General features: G+C 40.2%; 1 protein-coding gene across 2 annotated transcripts in view; it reads right to left on the reverse strand.

Annotated features, from left to right (window-relative positions):
• LOC119723100 (nuclear pore complex protein Nup155-like) overlaps window positions 1–22,713 on the reverse strand; it is a 42,177-nt gene that overhangs the window by 6,077 nt on the left and 13,387 nt on the right. For both annotated transcript variants that reach the window (XM_038193623.1, XM_038193624.1), the window contains 20 exons: window positions 22,346–22,516; window positions 21,413–21,523; window positions 20,166–20,328; window positions 19,995–20,069; window positions 19,082–19,235; window positions 18,316–18,382; window positions 17,367–17,473; window positions 16,276–16,364; window positions 15,302–15,435; window positions 13,640–13,699; window positions 12,855–12,986; window positions 11,753–11,830; window positions 11,007–11,067; window positions 10,223–10,358; window positions 9,465–9,615; window positions 8,707–8,811; window positions 6,961–7,115; window positions 5,593–5,722; window positions 4,035–4,148; window positions 2,832–2,952 (listed from right to left, as the gene is read on the reverse strand). In XM_038193623.1, the coding sequence (XP_038049551.1) occupies window positions 2,832–2,952; window positions 4,035–4,148; window positions 5,593–5,722; window positions 6,961–7,115; window positions 8,707–8,811; window positions 9,465–9,615; window positions 10,223–10,358; window positions 11,007–11,067; window positions 11,753–11,830; window positions 12,855–12,986; window positions 13,640–13,699; window positions 15,302–15,435; window positions 16,276–16,364; window positions 17,367–17,473; window positions 18,316–18,382; window positions 19,082–19,235; window positions 19,995–20,069; window positions 20,166–20,328; window positions 21,413–21,523; window positions 22,346–22,516 (2,314 nt within the window). The remainder of the gene's footprint in view (window positions 1–2,831; window positions 2,953–4,034; window positions 4,149–5,592; window positions 5,723–6,960; window positions 7,116–8,706; window positions 8,812–9,464; window positions 9,616–10,222; window positions 10,359–11,006; window positions 11,068–11,752; window positions 11,831–12,854; window positions 12,987–13,639; window positions 13,700–15,301; window positions 15,436–16,275; window positions 16,365–17,366; window positions 17,474–18,315; window positions 18,383–19,081; window positions 19,236–19,994; window positions 20,070–20,165; window positions 20,329–21,412; window positions 21,524–22,345; window positions 22,517–22,713) is intronic.

Raw genomic sequence — 22,713 nt, forward strand, 5'->3', positions numbered from 1 at the left:
AATGAGTGATAGGCCATCAGCCTCGGTCAAAAATTTTGGCCAGTGGTATCAAACGAGGGGAATAATCCTCATAGCAATTTTTGGCAAGGTATACACCTCCAGAGTTGGAAAATATGTGATAGCATTGCAGCGGTGGCAGCTTTTTGGGTGTTATCACCCTTTTTTTGCAAAAAGTCCATCAAAATGCTTGTTACCACTCTAGGGGCGGTATACCTTGTGCAAGCGCACTATAATCATTTATGCCCTGATTTGATACTGACCAAACCCCAGGCTGATGGCCCATGAGTCAGTCAGTTAGTCAGTCAATCAGTCAATGAGATTTGTTCAGAGGATTGTAGGCTGACTCTCTGCGACCAACAAAGTCCAATTATTTTGTTCAAAGGGAGACTTTTGCAAGTCTAATTCACAAGTGACAGTCAGTGCATGAGTCTCTCAGTGAGTCAGGTACCAGCAACAAAAATCTATCACAATTATCATAAATATTACCTAATTATCATAATGCTAAGTATCGTAGATTATAATAAGCACTGTTTTGCTAACACGCAATAATTACTAGAATATTTATTATTACGGAAAATGGTACCTCAGGGAGCCTAAATTTTTCCAACTTTAAAGGGAAGATACAACATTTGCAAACGCCCCAAAACAAAATGATCAAATTATCAGAAAATACCTTACTGGACTGTTAGGGAATGACAGTCTAAAGCATCCTGTAAAATCGTGGCTCCTGGTGTGCTGACATTTTAAAAAAATTGTATTTTTCAAACTGCTTCTAATTTTCCATAATTAGTTATTTTCTTTACACTAGATTACACACCTGTGAAGGGGTACAAGCCTGCTAGACTGATTCTCTGACCTTACAATTCCCCAAAGTCTGTAAATTCTCTGTTTCATCTTAAGTGCATAGCTGCCAACTTTTCAAAATCCCAATTAGTAATCAACCTGCGCAGTCATTTTCAACTGCTTGTATATTAACAGTGTATGTACCAGCTTTACCAACATCGAGTACAGGTACATAATGTACATGGTTTACATGTACACATACATGTGCATACCCTTCTTGTTGTGATTAAAAATGTACTGTAGGCCATGGGATAAATTTAAAAAAAAATAAAAAATTAAAAATTTAATAATTTTTTTTTAAAAATTAATTTGGTTTTACTGTCTGTATTTGTTTGTTGAAGTCAATACATAATGACAATAATAACATGAGCGCATATTGTATTGAGATGTATGCTATCGATGTTATCGTATGTTTTTACACACAATCAATGATTTAGGGCCACCATATGCAATAGAAATATCCCGCCAACATACCTTGCAAACGCATGCTGATTTATCTTTTCTGGACGTTGTGATAAACTCAAACTCTATTACCAATTCTTCCAACCATACTCTTATTAAATTCCATGATCAAAATCTCGCACTGATGGGTCTCATCCCGGCGATAAGCGACCAATTGTGCTCACGATCGTCACTGAAAAGTAGTACACATAACCACACATCATCCACGAGGTGCACATGCACAAATAATGACGCACCATTGAAAAATATTTTTAGTCTGGTCCTCAAGTACTCCACTGCGCACACCGCATTAATGTTTATCAGGTGCTTGACCGCATCGCTTATTAGACTTGTCACCAGTCCATCCATTATCGTAACATTTCGCCAGAAGTTTTCGGGCAAAAACGATACTTTACAAGTATTTTTTTTTTCGTTAGGTAGAAAATGGGAAATTTGTAATTTTTTAGTGGCAATTCGTATTTTCATAATTTAACAAACGATTCGCAATAATTACAAAAAATTCGTAATAGTTGGCAGCTATGTAAGTGGGGTCAGGGAACCGGACTACAAGTACATGAATAGTTTTCTTGGTTTTATCAGCATCTACAAGCCCAAAACGTGATTTGCTATAACATACTAATCCTTCAAATCCATTTATTTCTGAAAATTGCAGCAAAAGCAAATGTTGTACATTCCCTTTAATGACCCCTTACCCCAATTTCCCTTATCCTACACCCACAAATTTTGGTATATTATTTTTTTGGGACCACGAGTAATCGATCTAGCCTATCTGAGACAGTAAAGTTTGCCTCTAAATAGAGTTGTGACTTTAGGGAGACACTGAAATGTCTCCCTAATGTCCGGTATCTCCCCATTAAAGGTATAACTTGTGACAAAAATAAAAGTTTCTTTTAGGGTACATTAAAGGGAATGTACAACATTTGCTTTTGCTTCAATTTTCAGAAATAAATGGATTGGGAGGATAAGTATGTTATGGCAAATATTGTTAATATGACTTGTTTAATGTTTTGGGCTTGTAAATGCTGGAAAAACCAAGAAAACCAATCATGTTCTTGTGGCCTGGGTCCCTGACCCCACTTAAGATGAAACAGAGAATTTATAGACTTTGGCGAATTGTAAGGTCAGAGAATCAGTTTAGCAGGCTTGTACCCCTTCACAGGTGTGTAATCAATTGCAAATAGTTTTTGCAGTTTTGCAGCAAAGAGTTTGCAAGCAGTTTTTGAAAGAAAGCCAGTTTTCTCCAACACTAGTCGGCTGACCAGCGTTGGAAAAATACCATTTTTTGTTGAAAACGTCAGCACACCAGGAGCCACAATTTTAAAGCATGCTTTAGACTGTCATTCCCTAACAATCCAGTAAGGTATTTTGTGATAATTTGATCATTTCATTTTAAGATGTTTGCAAATGTTGTATCTTCCCTTTAAACAAGACTTGACCACATGGACATTTTATTCAAATATTATATTGTTAATATTTCACAAGTACTCCCATCAAAACATTAGTATTAGAAAAAAAAACAATTATACCTTTGTCAATGATTTGTTGCCATAGCGACTGAACCAGTTGCTGGTCGTAGTGACCGGCGCAGTGAACGATAGCGAGCTGGCATTCGTACAGATCAAACACGTCAGCAAAGTCTCCATACAACTGTCAATGAAGATTACGGAAATTAGTTTGGTAATGAACTGAAAATGGCGGGTATCCAGTTCCATTTTGGAGGTTTAAAGCTACAGTCCATCATTTGCAGCTATCCAAAAAGTAACTGACGCAATTATTGTTAAAAAACATACTTGGTTGAAAGATAGTAACGGGACTAAACTCCCTGTGAAATTATTCTTTCTGGCATGCTGTCATTTTGAAGAAATCAACGAATTAAGGCCTTTCCAACGATGTGTCTAAAGATGCACCCTTGTAAATTTCCATTAGAAGTTCGTATTTTTTATTCGGCGAAGCACGCAAGCGTTGACACAATGTACACGCGCGTGCGGTTGCTTTAATTCGCCAGATCAGTGCGCAACATCGCGTAGCTGCAATCGGCTCAGTGAGAACGTGTCACAGACACTGAATTCAGGCCCAATTCAAAACATGATTCAGCAACTTTTGATTTGAAATCCAGATCATAGAATTCTGTTTTTCTCGGAATATACAGCTGAAGCTGAGCTGAAACTTCATCAGTTAGTTATTCAGCACCCTTCTTTAGATCTTGAGCACTTTTGTTGCTTCGAACGAACAAAATGCACAAATAACAATTGATGGACTGTACCTTTAAATATCCAAACCAGGTGCAACCTTTTGAAAGGGCAGCGTAACTTTTAATTGGAGTTGCCGATGACAGTTAACACAAAAAAGGTTTGAAGCCCAAGGCATGCTTGATTTATTACCAGATGTCGTATTGTTGTTCATGCATGTTCGACAAGCACTTTCATAACAAAGTTGTGGGCACGTCATACTCTTTCCACATGACTAACTCTTAGCCAAGCAGTCATATTTCATGTATACAAGTGTATTCAGATTGTCATTTCCTCTACTTTAATACTCCCATCAATTTTACAGGGTGACAGTAACTATTATCCCAAATCCAAACTTATTTCCTGAACTTTTCTAAGCCTGCCGGAATTGTCCTGATCCCTCTACTGTACAAAGCTTCTTTGGCAAAATCTTTGTACTTGGGTCATTCCATGTCAAATCATCAATCGTTCAGGTCTTTACTTAGACAGCTCTGATCCTACCTTGGTAATATCCACTAATTCTGCATTCAGCTTGATAAGTGCAGCTTTGAATCTGGGGTTTGCCGTGCTGTGACGTGCGATAGCCTCGTACACCTGTAACTGCAGCCGAGCCACCTGATGAACGGAGAATAATAATAAAAATAATAATAGTGGGTATTTACAAAGCGCATGTATCCACCAGGACCGGTGCTCAAAGCAAACATCATTATTTTACCCCTGCTCACTGGGCCCATGAAACATTCCCAAATACCATATCAGCTCCCTGGGGAGTATACAGCTCCATGCAGCCTGTTTTTGGCATAAGGACGCTAATTCAATTACAACAACCATCTCTGCCCTCACAGGCACCCAATTACTCCTGGGTGGAGAGAAGCAATGAGTGAAAAAGTGCCTTGCCCAAGGGCACACGCACCATGACCGCAGGCTGGACTCGAAAACACAACCTGCAGCTTTACCTGCTTAACCACGAGGCCACAGCGCTCCACAATTATCCCTGCCCTTTCAGGGGTGTGAGTGACCACCGATAAAAATAGCTGAAAACAGCTGAAAAAGGTGTAAAAAGTCGAACTTCGGAAATCTCCTTTACTTATATACACAGCAAGTGAAGGAAAAAAGCTGAAATCCAAAACAAAAAAAGCTGAAATTAGCTTTAAAGCTGAGATTTCACACCACTGCCTTTACAACATCACAACATCATTGTGTGATGGGTCTAAGTGAGATGTCACAGATTTTGGTACAATTACATGTTGTGTGAGTCCACAAATTAACTTTCAGTATCAACAATACGTAGTCAAGGGAGGTTCACACTCCCCCTCCCCCAAAAGGAAATGCAAATTCTGGATGCCATGGCAAGTTTTCCCGCTGCGAATTCACAAAAAGTTGAACACATTTCAACTGCGGAGAATTTGCTTCGCATCCGTGTGAATTATTGAACAGCCTTCATTGTATACACATTGGGACAATTTTATCTTCACTGACCCCTTTAAATTTGGCAGAGATGTTGTCTCGGTGTACAAAATTGTTACAGTAACTTGAGTTAATCCTGGAACGAAAGGGCCACTGTCTGAACGAAATGACACCATCTGAAACATATGACAAAAAAAGTCATATCTCGTAGCAATTTCTAAGGGGATTTCGTTTTGTCCAACTATGTATCAGATATGCTTAAAGGTACATAGGATCCTTTTGTTTTTGTGCATTTTCATTTGAAGCAACAACAGTGCTCAAAATCTTAAGTATCAAAATAAGCTGATAAAAATTATATAATAAGATTCAATAACATCATTCTAGTATGTAAGAAATAGAGTACAGAAGTATGACGTCATTTAGAACCAGAAAGTGTAGTGCAAACGAATGAAGTACGCCCGCGTATTGGTTCATGGGATGAATCACGTGCTAATGTCTTTCACACACATTTTGTGCGCGTGACATATTCATTTCGGTACTCCATAGGCCTGTTATTAGGTCACTATTCAATCCATTTGGCAGGAATACAATTTTTTGCTTCATTGTATGTGGATTGTTCCTTGCCGGTAACTTGGTTGTATGGGTATCTGACCTCTAATTTCTCTTCCAGTTCTTGCAGGAATTCCCCTTCACTGCTGGTACTCGTTCTCAGGTTACTACTCTTGGCGCACATGACGGCTCGAGACAGGTATTCAATACGCTGTTGTAATTTTACATCAGTGCTGAAAACCATGGAAAAAAATGGAGAAAGGCAATCAAATAAACACATTCACCCTCCTACTGTTTTAACAGTCACAGACAGTCAAAAATTCCATCCACTTCCCCTGCCTTGTCTTTTACACAGGCAGGTCAACAACAGTCAGATTATATTTCAAGCAAGCACTGTGACAAGTCAAATTCAGTCAGCAGACAAAAGCAGGCAATTGGTATGAACAGCTGGCTTATCAATCAACTACAGTCAAAGCATAGCTGCATCAAGTTACATAAACAGTCACAGCCAGTCAATCCTGCTTTATGCAGGCAGGGAGCACTTAACCTTTAAAAACAGCTACTTAACTGATTTTGACTGAAAGGACAACTTAGCAAAGAATGTATGTTTGCATAGGAGAGTTATTTCTCAAAATGTGAAATGCGAAATTATACAATCTGGCTTGCTCTCATTTACAACAAATCAAGAAATGTAGGTGATTTCCAGCGATCAGTCAATTGTCTGATTTTTGGAAATAAAGACAAAATCAGGTTTTGTGATCGAAGTGGAGTGCATGGTTTTTCACTGTTTTCACGAAAAGTGTAATATCCACTGAGCTGAAACTTCAACAGGTTAGGTTTTGAACATTTTTCTTTGGATTTGGAGTGGTGTTATTATTGGAAACAAACAAAATGCATGAACAGCAAATGATCCTATATGCATTTAAAGCTATAGTCCATCATTTGCAGCCATCCAAAAAGTAACTGGCGTAATTATTGTTGAAAAACAAACTTGGTTGAAAGATAGTAAGGGAACTAAACTCCCTGTGAAATTATTCTTTCTGGGAAGCTGTCATTTTGAAGTAATCAACGAAAGAAGGCATTTCCAACGGTGATTCTTAAGAAGCACCGTAGGAAAATTAAAATTAGTAGTTCGTTTTGTTATTCAGCGCAGCGCGCACAAGTATTGGAACGATGCACACGCGCGCGCGGTTGTTATAATTCGTCGGATCAGTGCGCTACGTCGCGTATAGCTGCAATTCAAAACAATTCAAAACATGATTCAGTAACTTTTGATTTGAAATTGAGATCTTAGAATGCTGTTTTTCTCGGAAGGTACAGCTGAAGCTTAGCTGAAACTTCATCAGGTTAGTTGCTCAGTATCCTTCATTAGATTTTGAACTCTTTTGTTGCTTCAAACGAACAAAATGCACACATTACAAATGATGGACTGTAGCTTTAAGCTATCTTCAGACGAGCCCAGCCATTTCACCTGTGTCTCTCAGCCAGTTTGAGCAGGATCCTGGCCGCGGCGGGGTAGTTGCCCGTCTTCTCGTGGTACTTCCACAGCAGATCCATGACATGTAGGTTATCGGCGGAATACTGGGCTGCACGCTTCATGTACTGCTCCACGTAGGGAGACGTGATCTACAAGCAGAAACAAAATACTGCAAATTAAACTTGCTCGATCCCCCTGGCATGCTGGCCATATTTATACAGTCAGTTATTTACAGGGGTGTGAGTGACCACTGATAAAAATAGCTGAAAATAGCTGAAAAAGGTGTAAAAAAGCTGAACTTTGGAAATCTCCTATACTTTTGTACACAGCAAGTGAGAGAAAAAAGCTGAAATCCAAAACAAAAAAAGCTGAAATCAGCTTTAAAGCTGAGATTCCACACCCCTGTATTTAGCACACTGTTTAGTTGACCTAACCAATAAAAAAAAGACAATGACCTCATATGACCTCTAGATGACCTTTGACCTCAAATGTCTCAAGTCATCTTAAGTCCTCCTACACAAAGATTATTGTCACCAATTTCGGTTGAGAGTTAAGTTTGACTTTTCATGACAGCACTTTTCAGTTCACATAACCAAAGACAATAATGACCTCACTTGACCCCTAGATGACCTTTAACCTCAAATGTCTTAAGTCATCTGAAGTGCCCCTACCCAAAGATTATTGTCACCAAGTTTGGTTGAGATTGAAGTCTGACTTTTCATATGACAGCACTAAACAGTTAACCTAACCAAAATGGAACTTATGGACACACATACACAACAGAAGGAATACAATATCGCAAGATCCCCCTTGAAAGCCAGAGGGATAATAAAGGCGGGGGGGGGGGGGGGGGGGGGGGGGGGGGGGGGGGGGGGGGGGAGATAACAGCTTGCACAAATCATCAAAAGGAATAAAAGAAGTGTGGATCAATTCTTTAAATGTAGGAAGATTTTCCTGCGACACCCATTTACCATCTTTTTTTTTCAAGCGAAAATACAATGATATCCATATTTCTTGTTTGGCTAAAATTTGGGCAGTCTTCATTATTCAAATACAAATGTTGCCCTCCTTTGAAAGAATTCCTAACAAGTGGCAGTCGTCCCGTTCCAACTTACTTGTTATAATCAATCTCTACACAAACTAACAGCTATACCAAAATTAAGAGTTTAGAGCATCTTGGAGGTTCACAAAGTTATATAAAATGTACAACAAAAGAGTGAACATGTTGAAGTTTAGGATTAAAAGTTTGAGGCAACAGCTCAAAATTGAAAGAAGAAATATGTTGTCCTAAGTCAGGGGCCATGTTTATTTTAAGCCAGCTTTTAAACCCTTTTCAAAGGTGTTTAAATATGGGACACGGATAATGGCCCGAGCCAAAGGCGAGGGTCATTATCCGTGTAGTGCTAAAAAAACCTCCTTTTTTTGAGGTTGGTGCACTCGGCACATACTGCATGATGTGGAACAGAACGCAGCAGTGCAGGGATAAAGTATATAAAACCAGTTGGTGTTTTAAGAACTGTTTAAAGCCATCCACATGATTGGCTCTCGGCCAAAAGGAACTGTCTTAGCCAGTTATGAATGGCGGTTCAAAACCACCAAACTGACATGCTCTCAACCAATAGGAATAGGTAAACTATCACAGATATTTATGTTAAGAATGTGATGTTAAGAATGGGCTTTTAAACAATCTTTGCTAGAGCAAAGATTAGGGCCAGTGAACCCTCTGGGATCTCACAATACCTGAAGCAGACGATCCTTGAGTCCTTTCTCCATCAACCAATCGTACAACGCCACGTGGAACAACTCATCGTCACATGACAAAGCCTTCTGCATCATTGCCTCCATCTAGAAACAAATTATCAACCACAAAAAAAAACAGTCATGATGAGAGATAAGTTTCACAAAAGTTACTCTGTGACTTTACGCAACAATTACGGCATAACTTTAATAGTGCAATAAGGTGGTGTATGTGTAAGTATGTAGCCAAACTTTAATATTAAAATACATCGGACCATTTGCATTTGGTGCCTTTTTTTATTAAGGCAACAAAATTGCTGGGAATCTTAAGAAGGGTGCATAACAATTCACTTGTTGAAGTTTCAGCTCAGTGGATAATATACATTTTGCGAACACAGAGAAAACGCATGCACAATTTTTGGGGTCTCATAACTGGATTCTGTTGTTACCGCCCCCCCCAAAAAAAATGTGCCCGTGGGCACATTTTCTCAAACCACCTTCCATGATTCTTTTCCTCTGAATGATACCATTACAGGCGGAATAAGTTCAAAGGGTATTTGTACTAATCCTATGTTCACTTTGTGCAAGGGTTGTCTTGTAAAAATTGTAGGTACAAGTGCCTTGAAGTTTGACACAAGAAGTATCCGTTTCCGTTACGGCTGATAAAATGCTACTGGGCCTGTAAGATATTACAGAGAATGTCTAACGTGAGATTGTAGCGATGATGGGGCACATACGGTGATAAACCCAGTGATACTCACATAGGCCTTAGCGTCTTGGCTAGACAGCTGGTTAGGGTCTGGCTGGGGTGGGGGGCCTGGATAAGTCGGGACGACAGGGGACGTTGGGTGCTCTTGGCTGACTAGCACTAGCTCATCTAAGATGTCTGTCACACACCTATAACACTCACATCTAAAAAAGAAAGTGAAAATAATAATAATTGTGATATAACTATCACAAACTGTCACAAAATCTGTCCACTTCTTCTCCCATAGCTTTTGTACAGGCTGGTCACCAACTACCAGAACCCCTATGGATTAAACCGTATAACTGTCAAAGCCTGTTGAAAATTTGAAGTGGTTTGATAGATAGGGTGACCAATACTTCTACAGCTTGTGTAGCAGCCATTTTAAAGGATGATGCCTTTGTTTGGCTGGAATGCATGAGTGAATCTTTTGTGCCTTCATTGTTACTGAGCTAAACCCATCATTGACAGGCACTCACCAGCGCTGACCCACCACATCTATAAATGTCAGTATCCTCAGTCAACAAAACTACCACAGCCTGTCAATTGTACCAATACGAGGCCAGTTTACAGAACTATTAAAACCTGTCAACTGATAGATTTTGACGTATCTCCAGATTGTCACTGAGAGAGGTAGGGTTAATTCAAGTTTCTTATGAAGATCACCTGTAGTTTGGCATTTAGTCCAACCTGACCGTTCAAGTTGCTTGCAAAATAATGTCAAAGTGTCCATGATTATTATGTATAGGTTTTACCCCAAGCCACTGTGCCTACCTGGCCATGAATGCCTGCATGCCCTGCATATCCTCTGGGGGTTTCCCATTCTTGTAGTAATGCAACGCCAAGTTCTGCGGATCTCTCTTGGAAGCCGCCGACAGACTGAGGTCAACTACTCCATCGTAGAACCGAGCTGTCAAAAAAGAACAGTACTGAAGTAAATAACACCTATGACTGTACCTCATGCATATTCATGATCCAGAGCGGGATCCTCACTGGTCCATTCACCATCATGTGTAAGCCACCAAGTTTGTTGTTTTCAAAGCGCGCCACGACGATTCATTCACAGGGTAAATACACATGCGTAGTAGACTCGCATGGGTTATACATGCGATAGTCTACTTCGCATGTTCTTTACGAAGCAATCGAGAAACTATAGGTATAGCGCGGGTTGTTTCCCTTCGCGAACATCGCCCTAGCTACATGAAAAGATGGCACACACGTACAGCAACGTTTTGCCGAGATAACTAGTGCGTACCTTGAAATTTTGGTGATTATGTATGAGGTATAGTACAACGAATATAACATCGGTTATTTCAGGTGGATAGTCAATATTAGCTCCCCTTGGTAATGGTAGTTGACAAATAAGTTCCCTCGGTTTCGCCTATGGAACTAATTTTGTCAATTACCAATACCTCGGGGAGCTAATATCCACAAACCATATTAGCTGCCAAAAAAGGTTTCATATTCAAGCATTTCTAGTTGCAAACTGTTTGATATCCCAAAGGAATTGTGACATCCAGAAGTACTATCATCTATAAATACTATTTATATACCTCACCTTGATGATATTCACTGCAGACTGCTGCCAAGATCAACTGTTGGCTTATTGTCTTGAACAACTAACAAAATGAATCGAAATATGAAAGAAAAAAAATGAATACGAACCATTTAAAAAAAAAGCATATTCAAATTAAACCACCTTTAAATTTTTTTTTTAAGTTGGAACTTATTGGCTCATTGGGTTTGAATCTGTCATCTGCTGATTATCGTTCCACTTCTCCACCAAACGAGCTATCCAACCCCTATGGGCTCCGTGCACAAATACCCCCTCAACGGTAAGAAAGGGAGAGTTGGGGAGATCACTTGGAAAGACATTTGAATGCAATGCCACCAATGCTTGACACTCACGCGAAGATGCTATGGCATTATGTACTCTCGGTATAAAGTAGGTAATGCATTCTTCGCGCAATACGTGCGCGAAGCAGAACAAGCACGTGGTGTGTCCCATCCTCTAATGTTCGAGCATGGAGCCCATATTGGCTGTTCCACGTTTTTGTCAATGTCTTTGATCAAGGGGCGCTTGACAAAACTGGGGAACTACCAACATAGGGCTGGATAGCTCAATATTCTTGTCTATAGCCTCACAGGTACCCATTTATGCCCCTGGGTTGATAGAGGCAATTGTAGCAAAGTGTCTTGCCCAAGAACACAAGCACCATGTTCACATCAAGGTTTGAACCCATGTACCATCACACATAAACCGCACATGGACCACAGCACACAGCGCATGCTAGGATACGTTACCTGCAATGATTCCTGTAGCATCTTCTCCTTGACGGAACGGGTTTGTGCCTGCTGGGCCCCTTTGATCAGTTCACTGGCCTGCAGTGGAAACAATTACAATCTGAAGCTTCTGGTCAACATACATTTTACAATGGTTTTGTTTTGACTGGTGTGATGTGGGATATGATGTTTTGAACACCTGAGGGGCGCATTCGCCTCGAGAGCTATACGCCCCGAGGGTGTCCAAAACGTCATATCCCACATCACAGCAGTCAACAATTGTTTTGTTATACCTCTGTCTTGGATTCTTTTGATTTTGATGTAAAAATCACGAAGACGAACAGCAGTAATAACAACAATCATGACAATCTATAAACAGCAACTCATGCATGTCGTGTGCTCGAAACAGCTGTCTGTAAGTTCGCTGCGTTTTGTGTGTGAAATGCGTACGTACGCGTACGTGTTCGGGTACGTACCATACACACACAAAGTCATAGCACACTCCCTGTGGGATATCACGTCACAGGGAGAGTGCTATGACTTTTTATAAACTAAACACGTTCTAGATCGTTCTAGGCCAATGAAAATACAGTATTCAAGACAGAGGTATACAAATTACAAATATGAATCGTACTTGATATTTTATGGGGAAAAATGTCAATTCAAGTTTTAAAATCAATCATGACATGAGCTGTGTCGCAACATGTTTATATTACATCATTTGAGTAACACAAAGAACTTTAACCATTGGAACATTAACCCTCCTAGTCTTCTGCACTTCATGACCCTTCAAGTTTTGCAAAACCACTTTTGCCCATATAGTCAACAGCCACACTTCAAATTCCTTGGAGGTAATCTTCTGTGGAGTATGGATAACACTTCAAATCCCTGCACAGTTCTTTTGTGTGGTTAAGCTCAGGGCAAGCAGGCAGATTCAGTCACAGCTCTCCACAGTGCTGTTTTTGTGTGCAGTGACTCTCTGTGTGACACAGTTGATAACACTTCATATCCCTTCACCTGAAACTGACCTGCAGCGTTTTAGGGTTTTACATGTTGCTCTGAATATTGACTTCCCACTAGGAGGGTTAAAAGATTAAATTAAAGTTACTTTTAATGACCATACCTTGGAGCATATAGCATCCTCTTGACTGTAGATAGATGGGCAGATATCTCGTAGCTTTGTGCTTATGGCGTCTGTAGTTGCATTGTCTCCAATGTAACAGTTGATCAGTGCTGTTATCAACATGTCACAAACCTACAGAGACAATAAACACAGACTTAACTTTTTGAATATTAGGTGTTGCCCTTTGCCAACTAACTTTATTGAGTGTTGTCTGAGGGCTTGGGAGAAAAAAAATTCAAGGACTACTCAGGTGGGACTCGAACCCACGACTTCCTGCTTGCTAGTGCAGACGTCTTACCACTCGACCACCGAGCTTGCATCTCCCTGTCAAAAATTTCAACTTACAAATTGACTTTAAATGTGTCAAAGCTTTTGAAATTCAAACAATTCATGAGAAAGGTTTGCTTGACAACATTTTAACATCAATCCAGAAGAAATGATATCTTCAGGTGACTTCTCACAAACATTTAAACTTAAGCAGAATATGATAACATGATATGATAACCCTAAATCCCAGCCCTAGCAAGGAAAGTAAACGTTCACATAAAACGAATGTACTACATTCAGCCCAAAGACAGCAAGACAAAGGGAGAACAGCAGATTCTTTGTGGTCCTCAAACATACATCTGTTGTTGAGAACAGTCCTCGAACGTTACTCTGTGTGCTTTTGTCTATTGGAGAGTGTTATATTACGGGAACAAAGGGAAAAACAATGCCTTGTCCTCAGACGTAATGGGAAAGTATGACTGTGCGCAAATTTGTTTATGTGTAGTAATGCGACATACCTCCTTGCCATTGATGACCAAATCGCGGAACGTCATCTGCTTCAACTGGTCTCGAGTCTCCTGCATAATCAACAACAAACATCACATTATCACAAAGTGTTGTCAGATAAAATTGTTATGGGCAATCAGACAAGCTACTGCAGGTGGCTTACAAGTGGTAACGCTATTCCTCTATCTCCAAGTCACAGGTGCATTGTGAGAATTTAGGTAGATTTTCACAACCGAACAAAATGCATGATGTTATCGGCCATTACTTATATGTTTTTACCAATGGCAGTAAATAATAATTGTGCTTATATAGCGCTTTCCATCATATCAACGATCTCAAACCACTTTACAATTATTACCCCGTTCATCAGGCCATGAGACCACGTGGCAGCAGATATCAGCGCTCAATCGGTCCTCGACCCTCACAGGTACCCATTTATACTCTTGGGTGGAGAGAGGCAATTGTAGTGAAGTGTCTTGCCCAAGGGCACAAACACCATGTTCCTGGCAGGATTCGAACCCACACACCATCGTGCGTGAGTCAAACACCGTAACCACTGTCCAAAGGCATTATACAAGTCAAAGGTGCATTGGGAGAATTTAGGTAGATTTTCACATGTGAACAACATGCATTATGTTATCGGCCATTACATTGTTCCTTATTATGCACACTTTAATGTTTTTACCAAAACTTTAGTAATAATCTCCAGTAACAGCTGAAAGGTAATATACAACATTTACTTTTACTGTATTTTTCAGAAATGGATGGATTTCGGGGGTTGGTATTTTATAGCAGATATTGTATGAAGTTTTGTGTTCATAGATGCTGGAAAAACCAAGAAAAAATGCTGTTCTTGTAGTCTAGTTCCCTGACCCTACTCCAGATGGGGAATTGTCAGGTCATGGAACCAAACTAGCCGGCTTGTACCAATTCAGGGATGTGGACTTGCAAACAAAATGTGGACTAACTAATTGGGTAAATTGGTGGCAGTATTTGAAAAAGTCGGTTTTTTTCCAACGATGGTCAGCCGACCATCGTTGGAAATTGATACAAAAATTCCACTTTTCTTGAAAATTACAGCACACCGGGTGCCATGATTTCACGGGATGCTTGAGACTATTATTCATTTACAGTCAAGTAAGGTATATCATAATAATTTTGTAGTTTTGTTTTTTGATGTTTGCAAATGTCGTAGGGCTGTGCATCGGAACCGGGTACCCGAGTACCCGACCGTTGATGTCAGGAACCGGTTCCAGATTATGGAATCGATTACCCGTAACCAACTTTCCAAATTACTTAGTAGCTTCTCAGTCAATGACAGGATACTTGTACATGGTAAACCAAAACCAATTTCACATTTTATGATGCTTGCAAAAGTTGCAGTTTTCACCACATAGCTAAAGAGCTCAATGTATACACCCTATCTAGCCATATCGCCGCACTGATGTGGCAGTATCATGCAGACCTTTATAAACAATCTGAACAGCAACTTCCCCGGATTTGAATTTTTGGTTTTGGGTTTCTTTAACGGGTACCCGGGTACCCGTATTTTTTTCCAATAGGGTACCCGGTTCCTGTACTACCCGTAATGGCACACCCCTAAGATGTTGTATATTACCTTTAATTCAACCATGTATGATTGCAATGAAAAATTTGTTAAGGCTTTTTATTACCTGTGGCAGTGCTGCGGTGACATTGTGGAACTGGTGATAGCACAAGAGCTGGAGGAGCTCCAGTACCTCGCAACAGCTATTGATCAGATGCTCTAAATGCTGCAATGCTTTCCTCTCCACATTCTCAGCTTCGGCTGGGGAATAAAGAAATGATTCTTGTACCTGAACACTGTTATAAATAGACCGATCATTTAAGCTTCGCTTTTGATGAACCACAACAGTGATTACTGTCCGAGATAATTCACAAAATGCCTGACATGCGTGCATTTGCTTTAACGCACATGCTGAAACATGTAGCATGGCATTGAAGCGAGGCGCATGTATTCTTGTTTGTGTGCTCAGTGGGCAAGGCCTTGCTGATTCGTTCTACTGGGTGTAATTTGTGTTGAGTAATCAACACATGAAATAATTAGTTGGACAGTTTTATATTTCAATACACACACCTCAAATAACCTCTGGCTATTGCCATGGATGCCAGGCATGGACAATAAAAAAAATCCAGATACTCAAAGAATAAACTCCTTTGAGATTTGGTGCTATCGCCGTATCTTGCATGTGACATGGACAGACAGAAGGACAAATGAATCGATTGCAGCCAAGATTCTGCCCAAAGAATGACTCGTAGTTTCTGTCCGCTACTACTTTGGACATCTGGCCAGGGGGGTGCTGGGGAGTTAGGGGCAACAATTCTGCATTTTTGCCTGTTTCTGGTAAAAATAAATCGATTCAACCTTCTATCCTTTGATATTTCAAAAACGAGGACTTGACATTTTGATGCTAGTGGAATCATTATCTAAAGCAAAGAGGAGGGGATTATGTCAGACCGTACACTATTCTAAAATTTGTTTAGTTCAGGTTAATCTGGTAATTTTGCAGCAGCTTTTTCTTCTATGTATTTGACATTTTATGATTTCTGATATTTTTAAAGAATTCAGCAATATAGCATTTTTTAGTATACTGTGTATGCGCTGTACCTTGTTGCAGTTGGGTGTATTCTCGTCCCACTGGCCGACCGATCACCGACTCTGGCCTGACAAAGCCTGGCATCCCAGTGGCTATTACACTGTAAAGCGAGAACATGTTGAGTTATTAAATAGCACAACCGAAAGTTCTTCTAATCACAAAATTTTGGAAGTTTGCTATTCTTATGTTTCCTTTTTTTTTTAATTAAGATTATAAAAAATTTAAAAAAATTAAATCCAAACCCTAACCCTGCTGAATCCAACAGGATCCAACTATATCATATACCCAATGGAGCCTGTTGGATTGAGCAGTAAACCCCTTGTGTACATTCCTGATGCAAAATGTTGGATTCAGCAGGCAACTGAACCGCATTATAACGCCAAGCTGGACTCCATTGAATCCAGCAGACTGAAAATAAGGCACAGTGGATTGAGCAGGAAACTCCCGTTGGACTCTGTTGGATTTAGCAGGGTATTCCTGCTATATTATTGAAATTTGTTCAACATAAAAATTGTCAATTAATATTCAAGTGAAGCTTAAGCACAGTTTTTCAAAAGTATTACTTTTGAAACATTTTACTGACAACTTTTTCTCTGTCTGATTTTGTGAAGCACCCGAGTATTATATGCAGGAAAATTATACATGGTCATTATGATCTTTCTCTATCTACAGCTTTAATACTGTAGCGGACACTTTACGCAGCACTTTTGTTGTCATTGCTTTCTTGTGCTAGGAGGAGGGGCTCCGGCGGCACGTACCTGACTTGGTTTTGTGTCTGGCTAGCACGCGCTCCAGAAATAAGCTCTATAAATAGGTTGCTTAAGTGGGGTTTTTGGTTCACTTACGCGGGTAGGGCTTGGCTAGATTTCAGTGTTGGGTAAAGTTGTTACAATTGTATACATTTGTTCAGACTGTGTGTTTTTCTATGCTGGGAATGATCAGTTGTGGTACTTGTAGCAGTGTGGCAGGTTGACCACAGAGTTTTTGTTGCTGAATGAATAAGACTTTCTCCACAGGTTGGAAATCCTGTGTGTTTGTCCCCTTTTCTTGCGTTTTTGCCGGATTCGGAGGACAAGAGCCCAATAAGTTCCCGCTACAATACCTTTCAGCCACTCCCGTGTATTGGGAATTCCTGTCCAGGAACTCCTTGAGTGCCTTCATCTTGTCCAGTACCCAGGCTAGCTCACTGCTGTCAAAGTTGGTCACAAGCTGCAACGTACACAGAAAGATTGGGTTTACACAATAAACAAGTTGCAACCACCAAGGTTAAAATGGCATTTATAAATGTGACCTGTTCTGTCGAAATCAGACTTTGCTGGGCATAAGGTCAAAAATGAGATTTTTGCATATTGTTAAAAAAAGTTCTTTTGCCTTTTAATAGGTGGTTTAAGTTTTGAAACCGGTCATTCCTGGGCAGAGTTATGCTATTTTGAAGTTCACTGTGTCGAAAAGTAGAAAACGGAGAAAATGGCAACGAATGTCACAACACAGTAATTTCTTTAACTGATATACCTCAACAAATCATCAAAAATACTATATTTAGAGTTCAAATTAGGGTTTCAAACTTGTATTGTATATTTTAGACATGTGCAGGATTACAAATATGCAAGAATTAGAAAATCCAAAAAAATCACCCCCACAGCGTTTTTTGGCCCTATCTTAATTTCAACCTCTGCCCAGAAGCGTCTGCTTTTGACAGAACAGGTCACAAATACCTAAGACAGTTTACCCATTCCATGCAACTCAGGTTCAGTCTACAGTGTAGGCATGTATTTGCCTAAAAAGCCACTTCAAAAAACACCTATTGCAATTCTTTAATATATACTTTTGACCCTAAATGACAAAAAAGGGATTTTTCTTCCACGAACCTGGATAAATCCAAAGAAATCCCACCCCTGCAAAAGACTGAGTTATTTCCACTAGCTCTTGCCACCAATTACACCACAAGTCAACAGATACCATTCAGATGGGTGTACAATCTTATCTGGGATTTTACAACGTTATGTTTTGTCCGTGAATGTAGAAACTGCAATGTATGATAGCTATCTTACCAGATTTCTCTTAGGTCCGTAATCGACAGATGTCGCTTCCACTGCAACATGCAATTCCCACAGTGGCCTACAAATATTAGGAGAAACAAACAGGCCCTTTAGAAGTACGCTTGCACCTATCTCAATATGACACGATTTTGGGGATAAAATATGTGCGTTCCTTTGTTGTACTATTGTTCATCACAAGACAAGTCACAAGTTACTTCACATGTCTGATCATAAGTCATCACCGACACCACGAACTGACACTCAGTTGCGCGTGAGTGCACGGCATGTGCACTCAGGTGCACGCACTAGAACCGGGTTATTTTGTTTTCACGAACTGACATCCGGCACAGTGCGGCACTTCTAGTGCACTCCGTACATTTTCATTTTCACGAACTGACACTGATTTTAATTTTACCAGTTACAACGGTTTTTAATTCAATTTTTGTCTAAGCTCACAAGTATACAGATGGATTAAATTCATGTAAAAACTTTCAAAGTGTTATTCTCTGTACTGTTGCCACAACATGCTTGGGTGTCAGTTCGTGAAAATAAAAATCATCCTATTTTGCATCAGTGTCTGATGTGCACGCGCACTACCGGGTGTCAGTTTGTGACACCGAAATTGTTGATTACGCGGTTTTCACGAACTGACACCCACTTGCGCGTGAGTGCCAGTTCATGGTCTCACGGCCCCATGAACAGGAGTAATAGTCGTGAAGCGGATTGACACGTTGGTATGAAGCGCTACTAGCACCACATTATTATTATCTCCACATACCTCGCAATTCGTCCAAAATACAAGCACAGCCCCTTGAGTTTGCCCGAGAATTCCACATCGTTGGATGGCTGGGTAGTTGATCCTGCACTGGTCCTTGGAGTGTCCTGGTACCCACTGGCTGTCAGTGGCGTGGAGGCTACGCTGGGCTGCAAACCTACACATTAACAGGAATAACAAATAAATAAACTGAGCGTGGAAACATGTACTTTTCTTCACGCAGCTTTTGCGAGCATATTGACTGTGTGGTTTCCACTGCCAGCCCAAATCTAGACAGTGCATTTCTACCACTCATGCTAATATCGATGAAGAAGTATCTCATAGACATAACCTTGGTTTGATTTTAGAACACCTGGCCCCAACATTATAGCCTACATTTGTAATTGTTTATTTTATGAAAAACATAACCTTTTGTTGGGTTCATGTCTTGGTTCATGTCCTGCTTGAGTAGGCTTCTGAAGTTGCTTCGCACAAGTTTTTGGACAGAACTGAGCAGAGTTATATAAGTGACCGGCTTATCCTTCTATCAGAGTTTACAAATCTTTTTCCCAACAAACCTCTCTGTAACTATGCAAGCAAGTACAGCAAACTCTCACCAAGTCAAATCTTAAAGAACCAGCGATTGGCCTGCCGGTGTTCGGGTTATAATTTGGCCAACGGTAGTGATCAGGCTAACTGGAAAGCTAGGATTTGTTGCAGTTACAGGCTGGATCCACATGTGAAAGATAAAGTGCCTTGGGCAGTAATGACTCGTGAAAAAGTTTCGCGATCTTTTTACGCTTCTTTGTGACTGTTTTGGCAGCATTTTCTATGGACTGGCCAACAAAAATACAAGATAAACGGAGTTTCGAGTTATCTGAATTTGACTTTATGAGAGTTTACTGTAGCTGCAGTTGAATACATTCTGAAATCATACCTGTTGTTGGTGGGCTGGTTACCGCTGTCCCATACTGGCTGCCTGGCCTCTGCCCAACCAGAGGTGTAGTGCTTCCTGTTGAATTCAACAAAAACAAATTGTCAAGGAAACACTTTTTTTTTGCTTAAGTCTATTTTCCGTGCATAGTACTAAAATCTGGTCCCTGCTTACCAAACAGATTAGCAGCAGGGTTCTGAGGCTGTGCCATGTAGGTCCGGAGTCTAGCTACGCTGCCGTACTGGAAGAAGGCCTGGGTAGCCCAATCAGCGACTTGCACATCGCTGGACGCTCTGGAGCATGCCAAGATGAGACATGTAGCACACGCCTGATCCTCCTACGCAAAGAGAACACATCCAACCATTCATATTACAGTTGGAACATTGGTCATTACCCGAAACAGACTTATGTGATCATGCTCTAAAGCCAAGTCCCGTAGGCTTGATTTTTTAATGACTCCAACATTTTTCGGTCAAAAAATATTCATATTTCACAAGTTCCTTATTCAAACAGCCAAATAACATTGTTAGTGCTCCTTTAAAGCAGGTTGAACTATTGACCCTGAAAATTCTAGCCAAACACCAGCCCCTCTGAGAAGAACCACATGTTTGTGGAATAAAATCCTTGTAGTGAGTCTAGCAAGCCTCGCCGCAGGGCATGAATAATCAATCATCCTGTCAACAAGACTAGTCAGCAAGCTCAAGCGATTGGCTGTTAGCTGAACACATTTCATAGCGAATGTGTCATGATGTCAAATTCAATTCGCAAATGTATTTGCAATAAAGGGAAGGTACAACATTTGCAAACATCACAAAACGAAATGAACAAATTATCACGAAATACCTTACTGGATTGTTAGGGAATGACAGTCCAAAGCATCCTGTAAAATCTTGGCTCCTGGTGTGCTGTCATTTTCAAGAAAAATTGTATTTTTCCAACGCTGGTCGGCCGACCAGCATTGGAGAAAACTGGCTTTTTTTAAAAAACTGCTCCTAATTTTCCATAATTAGTTATTCCGCATTTTCTTTGCAATTGATTATACACTTGTGAAGGGGTACAAGCCTGCTAGACTGATTCTCTGACCTTACAATTCCCCAAAGTCTATAAATTGCTCCGTTTCATCTTAAGTGGGGTCAGGGAAGCAGACTACAAGAACATGATTGGTTGTCTTGGTTTTTCCAGCATCTACAAGCCCAAAACATGAAACAAGTCTTTTTAACAATATTTGCTATAACATTCTAATCCTCCAAATCCATTGATTTCTGAAAATTGCAGCATAAGCAAATGTTGTACATTTCCTTTAAGTATGAACCGATCTTTACTTGAAAATTGTATACATTGTTGTACATTGTAATACAGCGGAAATAGAATTATACACAATGTATGACATACAGAATAATACACTGAAATTGACTTCACACCTTGTGTAATGTGAAGAAGCTCTCTACGACAGGGTTGTCAGGTCCCATGTTGTTCAGCATCAGTTGTCGTAGCTGATCCACTGGACGTAACTTACTCACAAGGTAACTTCCCTGAAAAGAAGGAAGAATTGTTTGCATGACATATTTTACAAGGTTTTGACAATCTACTTGCAAAACTGTACCACACCCCCTTCGCCATCAGCAACTGAGAATTTGGGGGTAAGATAAAACTACTTTTGACATAATCACAAAACAAGTGTGTGAGATTTTGGAACTCCAGTCCAAGTCAATTCTTCATTGCTGGACTGCAATGGGCCTAGGCAGAGGACAACTTTATTTGGAAAACGCAAATCGCTTTTTGGCAATGGGAGACTTTTGAGACGTTGATGGCAGCAAACATGTTTAAGCCAAAGCACGCATGCTCAATATAAAGCAAACAATGGAAAAAGGACCGGTATGTTTACTGCCACCAATGTTTCAAAAGTCTCCCATTGCAAAGCAATTTCCTTTAAACCTCTGTTGACATATTCTGAGAGTGCCAATCTCTAGTTGCAACTGGTCCCAATACCTGGCAAGATCAAGAAACGTAGGGAATATTCAACGATCAGCCCACTGACTGATTTTTGGAATAAAGAGTGGAATTGATCAAAAGGTTGTGCATGTTTTGCAATGTTTTCTGATGTCCACTGACTAAATTTGAAGAAAAAAAAAAGTGTTATTAACGAAATCATGTTTTGTGATCAAAAAGTTGCGCAGGGTTTTCTCAAAAAGTGTAATATCCACTGAGCTGCAACTTCAACAGGTTAGATTTTGCACATTCTTTGGATTTTGAGCGGTGTTATTATCGGAAACGAATATTATGCATGAAAAGCAAATGATTCTATGTGCCTTTAACTATCTTCCGTTCCTGTCTGGATTCCAATGTGTATTTACCTTTGAGCTCAGCAGTATATAGGCAGGCGACATGACGGTATGCTGGGTCACCACGCTGGGAGGGTCCGGTACTCGAGGCTTGTCAGAGACAGGCTCCAGCCTAGGGGTCAGGATAGGAACGGCTGGGACCTCATCGATCACCCAGGTCCTGCTGTCAATCACATGAGTCACCTACAAGAAATGACAATTGCCAACAGTAAATGAAATGTTGGGATTTGCTCATCACCGATGTAAGTGACCTATCGCTGTATGCGATTTAGCCAAGCCCCTTAGACAACCCTATGGAGAATTTTGTACGTTAAGTTTGTTTGTCTCAGATTTTGGGCGTTCCACGTCCATTTGTATATCATGTAATTGGACAATATTTC

Source organism: Patiria miniata, unplaced genomic scaffold (genome assembly GCF_015706575.1).
Source record: "Patiria miniata isolate m_02_andy unplaced genomic scaffold, ASM1570657v1 HiC_scaffold_16, whole genome shotgun sequence".
Classification (NCBI taxonomy): Eukaryota; Metazoa; Echinodermata; class Asteroidea; order Valvatida; family Asterinidae; genus Patiria; species Patiria miniata.